This window comes from Diprion similis, chromosome 1, assembly GCF_021155765.1.
Source record: "Diprion similis isolate iyDipSimi1 chromosome 1, iyDipSimi1.1, whole genome shotgun sequence".
NCBI classification, from domain to species: domain Eukaryota; kingdom Metazoa; phylum Arthropoda; class Insecta; order Hymenoptera; family Diprionidae; genus Diprion; species Diprion similis.
Genome location: NC_060105.1, coordinates 6,564,832 through 6,586,417, shown reverse-complemented (window position 1 = coordinate 6,586,417; position 21,586 = coordinate 6,564,832). Strand labels below are relative to the sequence as shown.

Below are 21,586 nucleotides of genomic sequence, written 5' to 3'. Positions count from 1 at the left end.
TAACATTTCCTATTTTTTTCCAGCAAGCATCCATATCCATATATATATATATAACCATCGATGCACGATTATATTGACTGCTCATAAACAAGAAGAGAAAAAAATGTAAGGAAAAAAAAATTAAACAAAAAAACTCACGCACGTAGAAAATGAGCAATTATTTATAATCGCGAGAGGTTTCGGTTTGTGGTTCGATAATAGCTTGGATATGAATGTCAGATTCTTGCCATTATCAATAATGAAATTCGTAGTGGTTGAAAATACTAGTACGCGTATTGGAATGACGGTATTCACACCTCCTCGTATTTTTTCAATTTCTTTTTTTTTTCGTATATTTCCTTTGTCTAATTTTTGCAGCGATCACAGACGCGGCTTGCATATAAATAATTCTAATCGCTAATACGAGGACCGCCTCGATCACTAAATCACAAGAAGCAAAGAGACTCCGATTCATTCCACGTCAATGGACTTGTGTAGAATCTATTATATAAGCTTAAAATTAGGGTGAGGCAGTTGAGTTGGCAAGAGCAACAAAGAACTCGCTAAAAATTCGGCACAAAGTTTTTTGTTTTTCCGTTTTTTTTTTGTTTTTTCTTTCTTATTTGCAGAATTTTAATATCTGCGAGGTCCGTGGGCTCGTAATTTTAAACATGACAAAACATCACTACCCGAAGAGTTTCGTTCGATCAAGCTTAACCGAAAATTTACTTTCCCAATTTTGAGTTTCGATGTTTCATTTCTCTCGATTTCTAAGGGATAAGTAAATCCTAATCTGTTATTTACGATTAGGACACAGCGCAGATTTAATACCCAAATATTGCGTTCATCTTCAATTTCGTTCGCTACTGTAAGATTTTTCGATCAAGCATGAGAGATCGAAACCTTTAAAAAAAAAATACACAAAATTCAGCGCGAAAAAAAAATCGACAATCTCAAAGTATGACCTAAAGAGCGAGAAACTTCATAAGAGTTTCGTGAATGAGCTGAGGATTGATACTGCTATCGGCGGTGTATCGAACGCCTCTAAGCGATCCGTCGTCGTGACTAACGACGCCGTATTCGCCGACGATGAATCCGTCGGGTGTGCGTTCCTCGACTCTATACCTGCGGTAGTTCCTCCCCTCGACGACGTAGCCGACCTTATGCCCATCGTCGGGGTCCTGGGGCCCCGAGGGTTCGGTGACGGCCTGTAGTCCGTGGACATTGCCGTTGCTCCCGACGCTGACGGCCTCGTCAACCTCGTAATTCTGCTCCTCCGGTTCGTCAGAGGGTTTAACGGGGCGTCCGTCAGGTCCGTAGATCTTCGCTGGTTCCGAATAGACCCTCGCTGGCTCGGAATAGACCTTTGCAGGCTCGGAGTAGACCTTTGCGGGCTCGGAATAGACCTTCGAAGGCTCGGAGTAAACGCGCTCCGGTTCTCCGTAGACCTTCGCTGGCTCGCTGTAGACCTTCGCCGGCTCCGAATAGACCCGCGCAGGCTCCGAGTAGACCCGCGCCGGCTCGCCGTAGGACTTCTCAGCCTCTCCGTAAAGCCGCGACGGGTGCTGGGTGAAGAGGAGCGTCTGGTAGTGCCGGCCCGCCTTCCGGCCCTGGGGATGGGGGGCCTTACCGTCGGGCCCCGTCGCCTCGACGGACTCGCCCGTCTCCTTGCGGTGGTGGCGGTGGGAGGGCCGCAAGCCTCGAGTCCTCGGGGTAGTGGTTCTGGGCCGGAGTCGCCAGCTACTTCGGGGGGCGCCCTCGTCGACGGAGAACTCGCTGCGGTTTGACTCGGAGACGATGTTGCTCAGCTCGTCGGCAGCCGTCAGGGCGGGAAGGGGGGTAACGAAGGCGATCGGGGTCGTCGTCGGGGTTGTCATTTCGTCGTCGACGTGGTGCTCCACTCTAACCTTGTACGGGGTCGCTTCGACCGTCGAGGTCACACTGACCCCGATTACCTTCTGGCTAACCGGCTCCGACCTGGGCGTCAGCATCGAGCCGATCTCACTCGCCGTCGAGAGGTTGTCCAGCAGCGACGTGAAGCTCGCCGAACTCTCGACGGACTTTTGGCTGATCGGGGAAACCCGGGAATCGTCTTCCTCATCCTGTCGCGGCGGTGGTGCACTTGATGTTCGGGATGTTCGCGATATCCTGTAGATCGACGCCTCCTGACGTTGAGACTCCGCCGCCACGTTGTCCGTCGATATTATACCGCCTCGACGCGAACCTCGACGTCTTATCGGCGGCTGCGCCATCGCTCCGTTTATAAAGACTGACAGGAACTCCGTTCCTGCTAGAACGTCGTCTCGTTTACCTGGAGCTGATGTTCCCTCTTTCCAGACCAATGTTGCTTGGAGGAAAACCTGGAACAGATGGATGGTTGTTGTAAAGACCTTTGTCGTATGGAAAATGTCTTTTGGACTTCTATGAATTAATACTATCTGATATTACAAAGAGTGTTCTCCAGTAGTCCTCGCTGAACAGTTTTGCTGAATTTAAAACCATCATCTTTGACAGTGTCATCAGAATACTGAATGACAAATTATAATGCAGCTGAAACTGCGTCTCTGCAGATCTTAGACAAGAGTTGAGAGAACAGGATGTGCCTCCCATGCTGGAAGAAGATTGAATAACGGGATAAGCCGTTTCGTCTGCTCAGTGTGACACCACTGTGCATGAGAATCTTTGTGCCCCTCCGCAGTTATGACGATTGCCTGATACGTATGCAATTACGCATTCCGAGGTAACTATCAATTTGCAAACAATGGTCCAATTCTCTACGTATCCGCTACCGTGCCAATCATCATGGTCAAATTTGCGGAGCGATGATGAGTCGTTCGAATACGCAGTGCGTCTTGTTAATCTGCAGATCAACTCTAATGCTCAAAGAAGAAAAAAACGAGAAGCATCACGGGGCGAAGAACAAGAGATCGTCGCTTTAGAGCGGGCTGAAAACGCTTCTGTTTAAATCACCGATAAGATCGTTACATAATTGAACATCGATGAGGCTGGACTAGCCTTGGCCTTAACGCGCAGCTAATCTCTTCTTTCTTTCAATGATCCTTCCTAATGGATCGCGACGATTTTTGCCGACCTTGATTTCTGCTTGTTTATTCGTTAGGTACTTAAACCGTTCCACTGGTTCAGGACAACTAGCCTCATTAGTAAATCTCAAACTTTATGCCAACTTCGATCAAAACTAGTTTGGTCACTTTCTGTACTGTCGACCTTAGCAGTTCAGCCTGACCTATCGCAGCTCGGATTATAGCGCCATAAAAGCATCCTCTGAACTATCCATGGTTCAAATTCTCACCATGCAAAGTGCTTTTACACCATAAGTGATCAACACTGCGACATTCGTGCAGCTCAAGGACCCATCAAAGACGGAAGGAAATTGTTTTCAGTCCAAGTCCGCTACTTGGAAGCTTGGCTCTTGACCCGACGAGGAAGTTCAGCCGACAACGATTATCGGAGTCCAAGGTTTGGCGTAGGCAAGCGGAACTAAGACCGCGGACCAATTTTAGAATCTTTATACGACATCGGGTACCCACACTGCGTCAGAGACCGCATGCCTTCGGTGTGATCAACAATAGACAGGAGTGCCCCGGACGCGTCTCCGACGCAATGGAGTTAAGCCACGTTCATCCCATAGCTGGTGGCGCTGATTTACGCCAGCAGACTCGATCTTGCCCGATAATTTGTATCGTAGGACTTTACTAGAACCGGCTCCGCGATGCGGCTACGCGATTGCCGTTAATTTCAGGACTACAAAGGGTATTAAAATGCCACGCAGCTATTCATACTCGCGCCAACTCTTACCCGGGTTGGTATACCTGTTGCATACTGTATGTGTGCGCACCTTACTACATCTCTTCGTCAACTCGAATTGCAGAATTCTGGCCTGCACTCCCGGCCGTAGGACTATCCTTTCTCTATTTATCTCCTTCATCCTTGGCCTGGCTGGACGCTGCATAAAACCCTCGTTAAAAAATTTTATTTCAAATTCTACAAAGTCGCTGTAATTTACGGTCTATAGAACGAATGATTTCGTTCTGTGGAGAAATCGTTAAGGACTCTTGTTTTTTGGGATAAAATTATTCCACGCTAGTTTGCGGATCTTCTAATTTTTTGTCTCGGATGACCATGAGATGGTCCAATTTCACAGAACTCCGCAGTTTTTACGTTATATTGTTCGATGAATTTATTGTGAAACAGAAGAAGCTTAACAAAACGGCTTTTTTTAAGTGCAGTTTCATTTCTTTGTCCTCTGACCTTTCTCTTACTTTTTTTTTTTTGCTCGAAACCAAGGTTGCAACTGTTGCTCCTGCCTGAGTTATCGTTCCAATGTATAAGATACATGCTCGTGTCATTCGAGTTTGAAATCCCGTGATGTATCAGGTTCTACGGAATTTGCAATAATGGGTGGAGAAGGAAGAGAAAATGAAAGAAGGATCGAGAGAGCAAGGTCGTCGTTGGGTGTGGCGAAGTACGTCGATACCTCCTGAGGTATTTCAAATTGTGCACGTACGTATACACACACGTGTGTATATAAGGTACGTTATACCTGTTCGTAAGTATGTGGAATGTCATGAAAAAAATTTTTGATATAAGAAACCGGCAATCAGCGGCAGTTGAGATATAGGCGAGTCGGATTCGATTATAATACTTAATTACGGACGTTTTCTACTAGTGCCAATTTTTATGTCAACGCGTTACGTACGGTTAGCGTATACCTTATATGAATATTCAGATCTCCCACATTATTATTGACAGTGCGAATAATGTCTGTTCGTAAATTCAATACGTGTGTAGGAAATTCCGGGTGATACGCTTTTTTAGGCTTTAAACTTTGTTCTCTTTCTCTCTTTCTCTCTTTTATTCTTTTTTTTTTTTTTTTGGCTCATTACCAGCTTTTTTTCATCATTCACATCACAGACGCGTATCAGTGTCTGATTGCAATGTACAATTCAACCCTAATTAGTGTATATGTCATCGTTTTTTTTTTTTTTTTTTTTTACGACAATGCAAAAAAATCAAACTGTGAATAATTCAAATGAATTAATATAACGACGGTATATAGTGATTTATAACTGTTTATCTAAGAAGCATAAATAGTGAAAAAAGATACAGTCTATATACCGCGATAAAAATTTTTTCCTAAAGATTCAGTAATGAATTTAAGTAAGAAAAAAATCTACGTCCAGAAAATAAATTATTAATTTTGTTAAATCAGTTCGGATTTTCTTGGAAGTCAACAATAACACTCAGAAGTAAATTGAAACTTGACATGCCTGAATAATCGGATCATTTATAGTGTTCAATTTGAGAAAGTACATGATATTGAGACATTGAGAGGAAGAAAGGAAAAAAAAGGAAAAAAAATGAGCCAAGTGGTAGCGATGCCAAAAAATTGAGTCAGGCTCTCATCAATTAGCCGAAGCTAACTTTCATCGCTTATATCTACGAGTAGGTATTACGAGTGTAACATGTATAAGAAAAAAGATACCGATTACGCAAGCAAGGTGACGTGTCTGGCACTTCAATAAGAATACGCGATGCGCGAATTTTGACGTAACTTATAAGCTTGAGAAACTGCATCAACGCGCGTTGGATAACTTGGGGAGAATCCGCACCCACTCGGTGCAAAATCGTTTTATATATGTGTAGGTGCGAGGTCGGAGAATAAACTAACAAGAAAAAAAAAAAAAGAAAGGAAAATAAAAGGTGGAGGAATGGGAGTTCTCAAGAAATTCCAAGCTGCTCTCTTGTCTGACATTTTAATAATCACGTACATCGAATTCCAAATATGTAATCCCACAGAAGCCACGCGTCTACAGCCTAATAAGCGAGATGAAAATTATGGAACAAAATCAAAACACGATGAAATGACAAATTGGGCAGGGATCATCGTGGGCGAGAATTCGAAAAATTTCAGTCAAGAATTTTGGCAAAATGACAAAAAGAAAAAGAAAAAAAAACCAGGACGAGTGTAGGCGAAGACAGTACATGGCACGGTTATCCGATCATCCCAAACCTCGTCCTTGTTCTCGGTCTTCTTCGTTTTTTTTTACTCTCTTTATTTTCCGTCCTGCGAAAGTAAAAGCTGGGGAATTCAGGTCAGCAGATTCCGTTCGCAGTTCGGTGTTCGCACATCGCGCCTCGTTATTTGGCCGCTTCTTTCTGCGTAGGTGCAAAGCAACGTTCGTACGTACGGCAATATCAATGTTATTCGGGTTTCGGATATGCGACCTGGTGGTAACGACCTGCGCAACAAGAGGACCACAACATCGAGAAACGGATCCGGACACTCGGCCAGTTTCACTTTCGACCAACGTCTTCAACCCGCGAGCGTATTTGTTTGTAGGAGTAATTCTGCCCTCTGCTTGCCGTCGATGAAATTTTTGCCAGGAAGCGAAAGCGAATCCTTCTTATCAAACGATCGCGAAATGTGCAGGAATGCGTCATCCCATTTAGTATAAGAAGCAGAACGAATCACGTTGAAATTGTTTTCTCGTCGTACAAGACTCGGGCGCTCGATTTTTTAGATCGTTTTTCGAATCGTTAGACTCGGAATTTTTTACACATACTTGAAAATTCATTTTTTATGTAACACTGAATTGTTTCGAAGAGTTTTGTTTTTCTGCGCAAATTTCTGCACCGCGTTTCAGTGCTCCAGGAGGAATTTGTGTTGATAAATTTTTGGCTTTTGAAAAAAGTTGATGCGGGATCTTTTGCAAGAAATTTTCAGGACATTTGAATTGATAAGGTTGACTCTGGGTAGAATCTTTAGTGCCGAGCTCTCGATTTATTTCGATTACCGAAATGTAGAAAGAAGTTTCCGAAAGGGTCGAGAACGATCCTTGCCCGTGTCTGAAAATAGGCCCAAACATTTACACGGACCCATACCAATTACCGTTTTTTGCCCGCGATAGTTACCTAACTTTCTCCTAAGCCAAGCAGCAGTAACTTTGAAGGTTGCGTGCCTCTCGAGGCCTCGATCAACAAACAATTCACAACGGTTGTCCGGTCGTTGATTCGGCGTTGCGTAGGAAGGTGCGACTGGGCCTGATTCACGCCGGGGCCTCTGGCCCATTGGGCAATCCGATAACGCATATCGCTTATTCGGGCGCCGTAAGAGCGTTGCGGAAGCCGCAATTCTCGAACCGAGAATATGAGGAGCATCGGATTTATCGGAGGCACGTTTAAAGGTCGAATTACTAGAAATACGTTATAGCTGGTCGAAAGATCGATGAGAGGATCGAGCGTCGATCGTCAATTACCGTTATCTCGACGAGCGTGTAATACCATTCCTTAATTCCGATTTTGCAGTGTTAAGGAACTATATATTATAGATCAAAAATCGTGGAACGGTGGGTTGATCCCGTCTTCTTTGGGTCGTAATTGCGATTCCAGCGAAGACTGGATTTTGCGAAAAACGGGCGACGGCGCGTCGATCCGAGTATTATATATGCCTGCATGCGCGGAGACTCTTGAGCAACCTTTCAGCTCGGTCAAAAGGTTTCAGGATCGTGGGAGAAAGCCTGTCGTGCAGTCAGCTTGAAACGGCGAACGTCGGCCACGGTCTGAGAATCCTTGAAAACGTCTCGCCGCGACGAAATCCCAATATTTGCAAGCACAGGAGCACGTTTCCTGAAGAGAGCGGAAGACTTTTGGGCCCGGAAAATTTTCGAAGAGACTGTAATTGGAAGAGACGTTTCTGATCCCTCGGGAGCGAATCTTGTCTCGTGGGGAAAACCAGTAATGCCGAGAGGCTTCGTGACTTCGTGTGAGCAATAATCGCATCCCATCCGCCGACACAAGGTGACGAATAACTATTCGTTGTCTGTTGGCAGGTAGTAAAATGGGACTATGGCCTTGCCGGCGAGGGCGCGGAGGACTCTTCTCTCGTGTAGAGTCGAGAACAAACCCGTACGACTTGGCATTTACGCTCAGTTATGTGAAAGGCTCATTCGTAGACCGGAGCGCGATCTTCGTGCTTCTTATTCTGATCGAAACCTGCACACAATGCTTCTTCTTCTTATTCTATCAGAGGAATTCTCGCTCCTGCGTACCTTGAAAACTCGTAAATCTGACAAACTTTCCATTTCATGAATGCCGAATTTTAGATATTGTTTGTGGAGTTATGAAATTTTAGCGAAATATTTTTACTCCAATGAAATCGAACCGCTTTCTGTGTGAAAAATATATCGCAGAGTTGAAAATCGCTTTGTGTATGACCGTGGGAAAAATCGTCCTTTCTTCTTCTTCTTCTTTGCCATGGTCGATCGAAAATGAGCTAATGAAACGCCAAAGCTCTGTAGAAACTGCTCACATACTGTGAGAATATCACCAACTACTGCACTTAAATACTTTATCGCCTGCAGCGCCGCACTTTGAGTGGATAATTTGTGTTATTTCTGCATCCATAATTACCCGACTTGCCATACGAATGTCTTGTAATTTCCAAGAGAGACGGACGAGGACACGCGCTGCAGCCTGCAGATCGAAATTTTAATCGAAATGCGGTCTGCCCGATACAGAAATGTGCGTACTTCCTGCTCGCTGGATAAAAATAACTCCAATCCGATATGGGACTGAGTTGTTGTCGCGAAATGGGAAGATACGATTCAAGACCCAGAGGAGGAGGAGGGCCGGCTGCAGGTATTTGAGGAGGCGTCGCGACGCCTCACGGATCGTTGATAAATCATAATTAACGTGGCACCTCATCTCCGAGGGATAAGTGGAAACACCGTATGTTCAGCTCTTATCTCTCCTCCACCTAACGGCTTCAACGACCACAAAGCGAAACCCGGATGCATCGAGTCCCAACAGACGCTGAGCAGGAAAATTTTCGATGCTGAAAAAGGTACGATTCGAAAAATTATTGATAACAATTTTTGCCAATTTTCATTTCATTAATACATCAGGGATTTATTATATTAAAAAAATTATCGTACATTCTTCAACTATTATTAATTTTTATTCAAGATCGTTACATCACGGTGTATTCACATTTTCAAATATAAATTTGCACGATTGAACGCATATTTTTACACGACTGATGTTCACCGAAGGCCGAGGGATACGAAAGAATGTATAAAAGTCGCCCTGGATCGAGTGACGGTGGTGTGCGTATAAACGTGGGTAGTTAAGGTCTTAAAGAGGCCTTATACTTCATTAAGGACGGTTCATACTTTCTTGCGCAAACTCCTGCGGAAATCGACGCGGGGAGATTGCTACAATTAGAACGGCGTGCAATCGTCGATAATCAAACGCCACTTTTAGCATAAAGCATAATAGAACATGTCTTTAAAGATTCTTCTCCTTAAAGATTGGGATAAAAAATTGGCCTTCGACGGCATCGTGCGGAGATAAATCGCAGCGTGAAGTGACTTGGAAGCGAAGCCCATTACTCAGCGGCGATCTTTGGTGTCTAGAGAGGGAAATTTCTGAAAAATCGCTTAGGTACTCGTTAATTAACAGATTGTCGCCTCTCGATTGCGCGGCGACATTGAACGACGAGGGTATCCGGTAGCTGCGTTTTACCCGCGCTACGAGAGTCACGCAACTTGGTTCTCGGAACTTCCAGTTGCTGGATAAAAGCCGAGAATATCGGTTCGACAATTTTTCCGCAACTTTTCCAAGGGAATCGGGATAAAAATCCGACGCCGAATAGGTGCTCTCGGGAACGTCGTTACAGGCGAAATCCGCCTGCGCTCCGCTCGCTCTTCCTGGTACCAAGGTGCAGGGACCTGATGCGTGAAGGTCGTTCAATGCCATCGGTTAGTTGCCAGCTGCCGAGTAACCGGCTCGATGGTTTCTTCATTCGACGACTTCGGTCCCAACGCGTAATCGGGCCTCGGGCGAACTCACGGAGTACTCGAGTGACTCGCGATCGGCGATTCTCCGAGGCTCGATACGTCCGAGACCCTTTTGGTCAAGGAAAACGAGAGAAAAAATGGCAAAAAGTGGAGGTGAAAGGTGTGAAGCTCACATCTAGCGGGTTCCCAAATCGATGGTATCATAAATTTCTGCTCAATGGTCAGACTTATCATAAAAGGGTCGTGCCATTAGAGACTGAACGCGTGATATCCATCGATACGTTTTATCTAAATGGTGCTAATCGCTGGAAGATATCATTTTAATGGGAAAGGTGACCACCGTACATTCGGCTTAACTGTTTAACCCGTTGCAGAGTATAGCTGCAGGAGATGCTCGAACGGTCTGGTCTGTGAAGATGAGACGAAAAAAAGACGCTTACAGAGGATGAACGAGGGACGACGATCGAGAGAAAATAGCGATCCAACCCAACGAATGGGACTTCTGTCAAATTGAGGTATCCTCACGGCTGCTGAAGCTGCACACCAAGCCAAGGCAATTAAGCCGTAGGGAGAGACCGATAAACCTTCCGTAAGTGCTCGGCTCGGCTCAGCGGGTCCGAGGAGTGAAAAACGCGGACCGTCACGACGACCTTCGAGCCGGGAAAATCGCGTCCAACAACGCGGTGTACGCGACGTAACCACGCGGATCCAAAAGCCATAAACACCATGGTCAAGGCTCGTAAGCCCCGTCCTGACTTGGCCAGGATGCACCCGGCATAAAGGACGATTCACCGTCCTCCTGGCACGTATTTCACAGTTTTTAGCCACCTCGACCTTGCCGATCTCACCCAAGAATACACGGAGAACGGAGCCTAGGCGATGACTCCTGGAACTCCGACGAAAAGCTTTACGACCGCTCGGGTCGAGCTCGCGAAGGCTTGCGTCATATATTCAGAAGGCCTCGCAAGGACGCCACGGGTTGTCCCTAGGCTCTCGCACCCTGCTCCGGCTACCATTTAAACGTCTCTCTTACGATCTCGGATATGACGCACAGGATCGCCGAGTGCCCTGTAATTTCGTCGGGTGTTTTTTTGTTTTTGTTTGCTTTTTTTCTCTTGGCTTCTTCTTCTTTTAGTCTCGCCTCCTTCAGGTCCTCGTTTCTCTGCTACTACTGAATTTAGCCGATCAGCTAATTAGCGATCGGGAAAAAAACTCCGCTCTGAGGAAACGCAATTATCCTCGTAATCGTCCGCTAGGTCAGGATTCAACCCCAAAATGCCAATTTCAGATCGGACAACCTGTCACTTTCACACGCTCAAAAGGATGAAACGAGAATTTGATCTACAGTTGTGATTTTTAATTGCAGTACTTTCACGATCATCGGTAAAATGATCCTATGAGCTGGCTCGTACTCGGTAAAAGCACAATCGAAAGTAGATCGTCTCTGCGTGCTGAACGTTATACCAACGCATACATGGCGAGACCAATTTTTCAAGAACGATCGCAACGTCACTGAAATGTTTTTTTAATGAATAGGAAAACTTCAGCGTTAGTTTCATTCAAATCCATCAAGTGCATCACCGAGAAATCACCTCGTTCGGTGCCCATCTTTGGGGGTTGTTTTCACCCCTCTAAACCACTTTCCCGCAGATAAAAAACAAAACGTGTCTTTTAGTTATCAATGTTCTACAACATACGTGAGTTTCTGATGATGAACCAAACTGATGTTCCTCGTTAGAATCGATTCTGCTTCTCGGACGATTTTATACGCCTATAAATCTCGGTTATTCGAAAACTTTTTGACCGAACGACCCGATCTGATCGAAGGAATCTATGGCACTTGGAAAATTTCACGAGGGTATATTCTCAGCGGTATTTACGGGATGATGTTTATGTTTAAAACGGGGGTCGCGAAACCGGCGGTAGAAATTCTCCCGGCACCTTCGCAACCCGTCGCATCGTTAGCTATACATAGACTCCCGAAGAGATAAGCTCAGTCCTATTTATAGCAGTGCATTATTTTCTTTTACCGATCTCCTCGGTCCGGCTTCGGAGTTCTCACGACGATGCCGTGCACCGGTTGAGACCTCCCGGGTGAACGGTTTTATCACCGCCTCGGCTGTGTTCAGAATCGCCACTATATTAAGCCCGATCCGCGGCCGTCGTCATCCGCCGTAAGGTAAACGCAGAAGACAATTTTGCTCCTTTTCCTTTTTTCACCTCTTGTAATACTAGTTAAGGAACGTGGGGATTTATTACGAGTCATTAGCTTTTCTGAGGGGGTGAATAATTCTGTGATCGTGAAATAACTTTTGCAAATAGCCGCTTAAACGACCCGCCCAATGCTCATCGGGTATAATAAATCACCAGAAATAAAGCCCACAAGCGCTGACAAGCGTGAGCTTATCAAGCCGGATTCGGAGGCTCGCACAAGGTGCTTTGGCGAAATCCTCAAATGAATTGGTCTGATCCGATGCTTTACGATCCGGCGTCAAGTCTCTGCGGCAGCCTCTCTTTTCCACTCGGACAAAATTGGTCCCGTATTTTTTCGAACCGTCAGCCACTCGGCAAAAAGAGCCGTTCGAAACCGATCGGGTCACCTCAAGTCGACCAGATTCTCGGAGCCGATAATACCAGCGATCATCTTTCACCGACGAGTTTACAATGTTATTGTACTATAACCACTCGACACGCTCGAATGAATGGCTCAATTTATTTCAGTGACGAGTTAATTGCTCAATGACGGGAAATCGGCTGCGTCAAGTAGGAAGCCCGTCGCAAAACGGGAAGTGACTCGTTCGTCGGACCGGATGTTGGTCTCAATTTTATCTCCTCGCTTCTGGGGCGGACGAAACGACCCTCGATGACGGTGATTGGATGGTTGCATCTGAAGTCAACGAATTTAGCGAGCGAAAATTCGCGGTCACATGTCAAACGTCATTAGAGACGTTGCTCTATACTTGGGATTGAAAATTTGTTGCGAGAAATTCTTAGTTCTACGCTGGTTTTGAAATTGAGATTAATTTAATGTGATTTACAAATTTGAGGAATTGATTTCGCTGCAGGCATCGGGTTTTTCACTCTACACAATTTGAAACTATAATTTTCAACGTCTACGAACTTAGATACGAATCTGAAAATTCAACCATTTGTACGAAAATTTTTCTATTTCCAGTCTTGACTGTTATTATTATTATTTTTTTTTTATTTTTTTTATTCTAATATCTATCATCTTTTCTATATTCGTAAGCATAATAGAACAAATTAGTAACGAAATTTAGCTCGATTAAATAAATTGAAAAATAATGAACGTAATTAGGGAATATAAATCGGGGAAAATAAATTAGTTTGAAGGTAACTGCAAGAACGATAAAAATTCTTCATCTATGATGATTCAGAAATTTTCCTTGCGTAGATCCTGAAGTACGTTAATGGGATTTCCAGGGACTGAAATCCCCGATGTTTAAAATAAGATCCACAGTTCCGTCTAGATCGTCCGATTGTCCGTATGTATATCCTAAACAGGTTACTAACACCAATCAGAAATGCCAGGCCGGTTGTTTCCCTGCGGTTTAAAGATGACGCGATTGAAACAAGCCGCTGAATGGTGGCTAAAAATAAATTCGAACGGTCGATCCGTTGGCAGAGAAACTGCGAGCAGGAATTCAATTCTTCCGCAAATTTCTCAAACATATATCTCGTATATACAACGAGATTTATTCAACGACGACAACGATTCCCGGGATGCTTTATATCCGAAGTCCACCGCGATCATCGATCATCCAGGGAAGTGAATATAATTCCTGCGCGATGCCTCGGCATCTGCAGTTGGCCACGCGAGTCTTTTACGGTCTCTGGGAGCAAATCGGGTAACGGAAGATGTAATGACGACTGCATTAATCGTAGACCAGTCGCCTAATACGACTTTAATGAGTCAGCGGCGGTGCGTTAAACGCAAGACCTACGCACGCTGTGCGTGCAATTACGTAAAGTGTGGAAATTCCCTTCGTTCTTGCACTGCAAGTCGGGGTGGGGTTGAAATTCCAAATTTGAAATGCAATGTTCTGAAAATTCAAGTCACGATAGAGCGAAATTCCGAAAATAGAGTTTCGATGGATTAAAATTATGAAGGTTAAAATCTACTAAAATCAGAAAAACCGAAAATCAGAATGACCAGGATTCCGAACGTAAAGATATCGAAAATCCAAAACGAGGAAAGATCAAAGTGGTCAAATTTCACCGAGGCAAAAATTCACGGTACTCAAAATCTTCGATCATCCGGAATTTCGATGTTACAGATTTTTCAATTTTCTCTTTTTCGCACTTCCGGCATTTTGACTTGTCGAAGCTACGCTTTTTCCTCACTTTATCCATTCGGAATTTCACCCTGTCTTCACTTTAAGTTTCACCACCAAAAAATTTTGAATTTAGCGCTTTCAAAACTTTTCATAATTTGAACCTCGCCCCTCCAAGTACGAGTATACCCAGTTTATTTTGGTCGCAAACTTTGCAGGGTTTCGAATACGACAATTTTTCAACTTGTCTTTCTCGTTTCCTTGTTAATTAATCCGGTAATAATAGGTGTCAAAATGCGCAGGAAGAAGACAAGACAGTGTCTTTTTCTACTTTTTCTCTCGATGATTAATTCTTCTCCGTATTTGACAAATTTCTACGATTTCGGTTCAGCCACGATCAACTCCGGTTAGCCGCGATAATTATATTTGAATGTCAATAAAATCACACTCCGCATTATTATACATCAGACACTTCCGCGCGTCCTTCGAAACGTTTTGTACTCTGCAAGTATGCCGTTCAAAACGTTACTGATCGACGATATTTACTCGTCAATTATTTATTCGTATATGGTAAGACATTGTTGACACCCGGAATTATTCTACACGTCTACGGATGATGATGTCGGCGTTTCAACGCGCGCGAGGCTCTTGCGTCATGTTATTCAGAGAGAGAAAGAGAGAGAGAGATAAAAAGAGATTGCAATTATCAACTCAGATCTGCTTCTTTCATGGAATTTCACCGCGATTGTCTCATCGGTCAAAATTATGAAGATACTGAGCTAAGTTGAGTGATTGCCAGACCTCGGACATTTTAAAGAGCCAATTTGCGAGTTGAAATCGAATATGAAACTCCGAATATTATATAAAAATTAAATAATCTGCATCTACGCATGAGTAACGCATTGTTCAAATTTGATTCCATTCATTGCAGAATACAAAATTTTAATTCCGATTAGATTGAAGTTCTCTTCTTAAAGATCTTCTAAAAAAATTCGAGAAACTACGTCGCAAATAAGCGTCCAAGACAAATTTTCGCAATTCTATATCGATTTTCGCTAATCCTGACTAAGAGCCTCACATTTCACTCGGCGAAAATAGCAACGCCGATCTTAGTGGTTGTCGAGGTGTTAGAATGACGGATAGCATCGGAGATCGTATTTGCGTTGTTTTTGCACAAGCTCGACACAACGCTGAGCTTTATTTGCCTGCGGTATAAGACCCGTTCATTGTTGTTAGCCCCTGAACATCTTGCGCGCATCTCTGTAGCCAATTTATTTTTTTTTTTCTCCCATTTTTCCTCTTTCTCTTTCCTTCTGCTAGTATATTTCAAAGCAGGAATGATTTACAGGCGGGACTTAAGCGAGACGAACCTACGGCGCATCATGGTTCCGCCTGATTTATTTGCTGCGTGTAGAAACTACCTGTCTTTTCGTCGCACCGCATTCATCATCCTCTTTCTCTTTCTCTCTTTTCCTTATTCACCACACTGCCCCACGCGGCAAAATAGCAATCTTAAATTCGTGGCTGAATCAAGTGCAAGCGTAGAATTTCATAAGGCTGTACGTATTATATAGATGTAGGTATGTTTTTTGGCGTGAAAATCTCGTGACCTGGAATCTCTCAACAATGGCATTCTTGAATTGCAACAGCTGATCTGCGGCCAGCTTTGATGCAACGTGTATATCGCTCATGGTTCGAGACAGTGAAAGTAAAAGCAGTTATATATTATAGTCGGAACCATATCTCGATCGCATAGCTTTATGACTCAAACATTTCGGCATCTAAGTGGAGTTCAGAGGAAATCCATTCGGCACTTAAAAATCGATTTGCGTCAATTTTCATCTTATAATAAGAAGCAATTTCCAGGATAAGCCGTAATCGCGGTCTTCAAATCCCGTGAATTCCTGTTCAAACCAACAACTGACATTGGTGAACAAATCACTTGCCCAACTTTATATACAATATAAATCCATGTATATATGTATATTACATATACAAGAATTCGTCGATAAAGTTGCGCGCTGCATCAGGACTAGGTTCGAGAAAAGGTTATAAGGCTCTTCCCTCGGGTCACGGTGAGATTTCAGTCATCGTAATTTCCGCCAAGCAACTCGGTGTGACATTACGTTTCTACGTGTTTGATAGGCGAGCTTGGTACAGAGTGTCGTTGGACGGGATGGAGAATCGAGGCCATGCGAGGCGAGTCAGGCCCACGCTATCAGTTAAACGCGATCGCAGCTTAGCGCCTGTACTGGTAATCGCTTCGAAACGGGCAATAACTAAACGCAAATGGTGCACCGACATCGGTAACAAGCCGTCAGATGCGCGGTCTGGACCGAAAAGGATGCGGGCCTCGTCCTGGGAATAAATGAAAATTACACTCGAGCCACCCACGCGGCTCGATCCTCGTGTCGCTTCTCGTTTATTAAGTGTGGTCGTGGACTCGGAATCTCAGTTCCTTATGAGGCTCCTATCCAATGGCTAAGAGATTTACGGGCGACTTTGATGTCCTTCTTGGTCAGGTTGGACTAAATTTATGACGTGTCGTTTTATTATGTCGTCAACTGCTATCTGGAATCACGTTGAGGTAGGTTTATTCGAAATTCGTGATCTCGATTTATAATTTTGAGAAACGAAAATGATGATTTGATCTGCTTTTCTCATTGAAAACGAAGCCAATTTCAGTAAATGATATTCTCCAAAGGTTTTATCGAGAAAAACATTCTCCAAGTTTACTTAATTCATTCGACGGAACAATAATTTTCTCAATCTCTAATGATCGGTAAACTGCAAGGTGATTCCTAAACCCTGAACCTTGACACTCGACTTGTGATTATCTTCACTCGTTTAGAGTAATCGGTCCGTCCTATTACCGGTGTAAAAAAATAAAATAAATTGTGCAGTTTCAACGCATCGGTAGCTACAAGCAGAGTCCATAAATTCTATGGTGTTGTGATTAAATTGGAGCTGCGCATTGCGTGAAGAAAGAGAGTTTATCACTATCCGTTCCTTGCGAAGCCCGAGTGGCTGCATTGGACTGTCAGGTGGTCGCCGGTTATTGCCTGGACACTCTTGGATGTGGATATGTGTCGCAAATTGCGCGGGTGAACGTACCCTGAGGCGATTTGGCGAAGGTCGTCCATCACGGGGAATTAGAAGCCAAAGTAAGGCGGCGTACAAAGTAAGTAAGGTGTTTGTACAATGCAAATTGTATGCGCAATGATCGGTTCGCTGGATCGCATTTTAGGCGATGCGTGAAAATTGCTGTAGATCATGATCGCGATCCTAAGCGCTAATTATTACAAGCTACGTGATCTGCTGCCGGGATTTTCAAGAGCTTGACGTCAGAAGACGAGGAGAGTAGGCGAAGCAGGTTTTACTCGAGACTCTCGGTCTTTCTCTCTTTTTCGCGGATCAAAGATCTCTCGAAGTGTCTTAATCCGGAGCGATAGAGCGGGGAAACTCGGGCAGCAGAGATTCTTACGGGTTGTGTGTGTTCGAATTAGGAAGCGTAGGGTGCAAGGCCGTGAAGACCGGTATATCTTCGCAATCTCTTAATTAAGGCGCTCGATCGGAGGTCTGACGCAGCCTCGCAGCTTCCTGATTTTTCTACATCTTTCACGCGCGTATTTGCCTCAGGCGCCAGGCTATACGGTGTGTTTAATTTACGAGGGTCGATTCGTTGATTGAATTCCGATAGCGGTGCGATAAATGATACCGACGTGGGTAAGAATCGCGTGGCATTCTTACATTTGACGAGGGATGCCATTGTGATTTAATTTACGGATATGTCGGTATCGGTAATTTCACGGTAAATTTTCAAGCCGACAAAACTTCATTCCAGCCGTTTAATATTAATGTAAATGAATTATTAACAACTTCATTGTCGTTAAAGCTGGTGATTATCAATTCAACGAGGAGGCACCGGCCGATCTTGAAATCTATACCTGCTTTCCTATATAATTAAACTCCTTCGGTTACGTCTAAAAATGGATTCCTCATCGGTGTTCGCGAGTCTTCGTGCCGCCGAGTAATTATCGTTTAATGAGCGCCGGCGCGTACTTATATTCCACGACGGCCAAGATCAACGTGATCTGTAAATTCCAGAAAACCTTTCTTAATTCTTTCAGCTTCATGTGTATCCGTACCTTAAGGTGCATTCCGTTTTGTCTGGAATTTATGCGCGCCAATCGAATGACACGACTATTCGATTTAAAATATTTTTTACTATTTTTTTTTCCTTTATTTTTTTTTCGTATCTTCCCTAGAACGCGATTAACCGACGTTCAGGTTTGCTGGAAATTGTTTTATTTTTACGTAACAATCATCAGCGATTCATTAGACTCACATAGAAAAGGTTTGATCCATTTTTTAAATCCTCCAATTTTTTGAAACCGTCGAAAAAAAATTGTAACTTTTAAGACCGAAGTAATTCTGATGATAAAATTCGGTTTGATGTTGAAAACTAATAAATTGAATCAAATTTATTCTAAACAGGTACATAATACTATACGAGACCTTTTACCAAAGAGAAAGAGAATCAAATCAACTAGCAAGTTTAGAACCTACACCAGATAACTTGCCAAAATCGATTCAGAGAGTCTGAAACGTTTTTTTTTTTTTTTTTTTATTGGGTATCCATAAGACACGTTAATTTTTATAACGCAACATTATCAAATATCGAGACTAACGGACAACGATTCGATCGGTTTGTCATATAAGGATTGCCACTTGCTTAAGAGAGTTGCATTCGTCTAAAGAGTAAGTGCAATCGGCTGCTCCCACTTCTATGCACATGGTGTTCATAGATATAGATACGCCACTAGTGACTGCTGGCCAAAGGACACAACATAGCTCGTTTAGTCCTCGACTCGAGCCAGCTTATAACAGAGACTATCCGCAGAGTGGATGTTATAGATGGTTTTGCATATCGCTCCCTGCGCTTCTGAGCTACAGCAAGATGCGTTCCGCCTGCTGCGAATATTTCTGTCGCGAATAAATACAGCCGTTTCTGGATAATCAAAGTCCTGTTTTCAACGGTTTTGCATAACACAGCGATCGAGGATCTGATGGGAAAATTTCAGGATTTTCAAATTTTCTTGGGATATTTTTTCTACAAGTAAATACAAGCTTTCCATATTCTTTCTAATATAACATTCTTTTTTATTTCAATTTTGCGAAATAGGGACAGCCGAGTGCCAACAACTAGTTCGATAACTATCACCTCGTACTTTTAGAGAACAGTTTCAATGAAGTGTGACCAGGCAGTGTGCACACAGCTTGTCAACAACCTGCTTCGTGACTGGCCATTGCTGTGTGTGTAATTTATTCCCAACGTTCGATTTTGACACGTGGTGGAAGAAAACAAAAAAAAAAACAGGAATTCTTTTTCAGTTCAACTGGTTAAACGGTACCTTGCCATTTAGCGATTTAGAAACTAGACCTTACAACTGATTGGCAAATCTGATTGAATTTGAACTCACCAGAAGGACAAGAGCCGTAGCGATAGTCCCCGAAGGATTTTGAGCAAAGGACATTCCTCTTCCTGCCATTTCTCCGCAACTTCACACTAATCACCGCCTCTCCTTTCAGATCCTTCAGATCATTCTGCGACCGTCCGCTTTTCCGCGCATGTAAATCGATGTCGCACAATCGATCGAATAATCCACTTTGGTGTATAATCACTGAACAAAAACGCTCGTCGCAGGCAGTATCCTTGGACGAAGAAACCAAAAACCAAAACCAAACAAATAGAAAAAAAAAAAAAAAACGAAAGAAAAACAAGCAGCCTTTCAAAGGATCCTCGACTCTCGACTAAAACGCGTTTTTCACGAATCCACCGCCAAGAACGTAAAACTGCATGTTGGAAAACGCCTCTGGTGGGGAGAAGAAGACAACCCGATCCCTTCCCCAATTTTCTTCTTCCTCTTTCTCCAGTCTCGTTCAACTCATCGTCTGCCGATGTCCCCGATCTATCGATAACTGGAACGCACTTTGAGGACGACACAAATCGGTGCAGGGACCAAAAGAGGATGATCCTCGAGTAGCCGATGGTGACAGTGGAAGTGGTGATTGGTTGTGAGCGGTCCTAACCGTAGCACAGGGCTCGGACAACTGACAGCGGGTCACAGCTGCGAAGGCCCACGGCGCCGCGGTTCTCTGCGGCCTGTACCAGCTCCACAATCTACGTCGACCGCACGTTGATCCACCTTGGCAAGCAGCTTCTCTCACTCTCTTTCCCTTCGCTATCACCGGCTCTCTTTCTCTCCGCAGGGTCCGGAGCTACCGCGGATGCAGCTAATAAATCGCCGGAGGTTGAGAGGCGAGAAAACAGCACCGGAAGTCGTCGAAACTACACCCTTATTTGATTTAGGCCCAAACACTTGCGGGACAAAAATTCGCACTGCACCGATGAAGAACGACGAGTCGTTGGCTTATTCGAATGACCCTGATTATACTTCAGGCGAGGCGAGTTCCAAGTCTAGCGACTGACTGGTGAACGGTGGTGCGGTTCTCCGGAGACTAGAGGTTACGATCTTTCGCACGAGGATATATATATATGTGTGTTTAACGTGAACACCTCCTGCTCGCTTCCACTGCATCTGGCGAACGAACGAGGCTTTGCGTCAACCTGCAGAAAACCGCAGCCTCTTCCCGTTTCTCTCTATACCCTTCGGACTTTTCGTGGATTACCGCTAAACTGAGTTACTGGTCAACGGAACACATCATTTCGGTAGCAATGACACAGCTTGGTGGGTTTTTCCGGTCTGTCACCGTTTATAGCTGCTTGGGCTGCTCGTTAACCGGCACCGTTGGCCAAAAAATGACGAAACCACTTCCAGTGCTGCACTTGAATCGATCTTGAACCCGTTCGGGATGTCATCGACCCGAACTCGGCGACATTGAAAACCGCTTAGAACATTGCTCGTGGGTTTTTGGACGGTTTTTGATCAACGGATGGCGGTCTAGTCATGCTCACGAAGCTACTCAAATTCCGCTGCCTTCACAGCCAGACAGGTGAGGCATACTATTGAACAGTGACGAATATACAGTACCTTGCATGTATTTCATTTTAATCTGCATCGATATTTCGGGTGATCCAGATCATGGTCAGAACGTGGAAATCTGTGAAGAACCCGAAAAACTGTGCAATGAATTAGAGTTATTATATATTGTGAATTTTTCGAGTACAAGAGCAGAGGGTAAAACTAAATAACGCGATGAGTGCTTTTTACCACTTTCGAATAGCCGATCCGGAGTTGTCGGGTGATTGGAATTCGTCGGGGGCATAACATCCGGTAATTCATAGGCGAGGGGGAGGGGGGAGTGCAAGAATTAATCGACTCGACTGCCGGCTGATATTTTTCACATTTCTCGGACTCTTTGCGGGCGGTATTCCTTACACGCCCAAGGAATGAGCATCTGCATTGCTGCACCGATGCACATGCACTCAGTGAAATACTTGCAGACCGCCGCCTGCAGCGTCTTCTCGGG

At 44.2% G+C, this 21,586-nt stretch overlaps 1 protein-coding gene across 3 annotated transcripts; it reads right to left on the bottom strand.

The window, feature by feature from the left end:
- Positions 1 to 920: 920 nt before the first annotated feature.
- On the bottom strand, positions 921 to 19,810 carry LOC124407288. Of its 3 annotated transcripts, XM_046883316.1 has the most exons (4): positions 19,576 to 19,810; positions 1,513 to 2,339; positions 1,413 to 1,478; positions 921 to 1,307 (listed from the first exon to the last, which is right to left on the bottom strand). In XM_046883316.1, the coding sequence occupies exons 1-4, from the start codon at positions 19,642 to 19,644 to the stop codon at positions 962 to 964; spliced, it is 1,308 nt and encodes a 435-aa protein (XP_046739272.1). In that variant the 5' UTR covers positions 19,645 to 19,810; the 3' UTR covers positions 921 to 961. The 3 variants fall into 3 exon arrangements, with proteins under 3 accessions (XP_046739272.1, XP_046739265.1, XP_046739256.1); XM_046883309.1 differs by having other exon boundaries at positions 921 to 1,478; XM_046883300.1 differs by having other exon boundaries at positions 921 to 2,339.
- Positions 19,811 to 21,586: the final 1,776 nt, after the last annotated feature.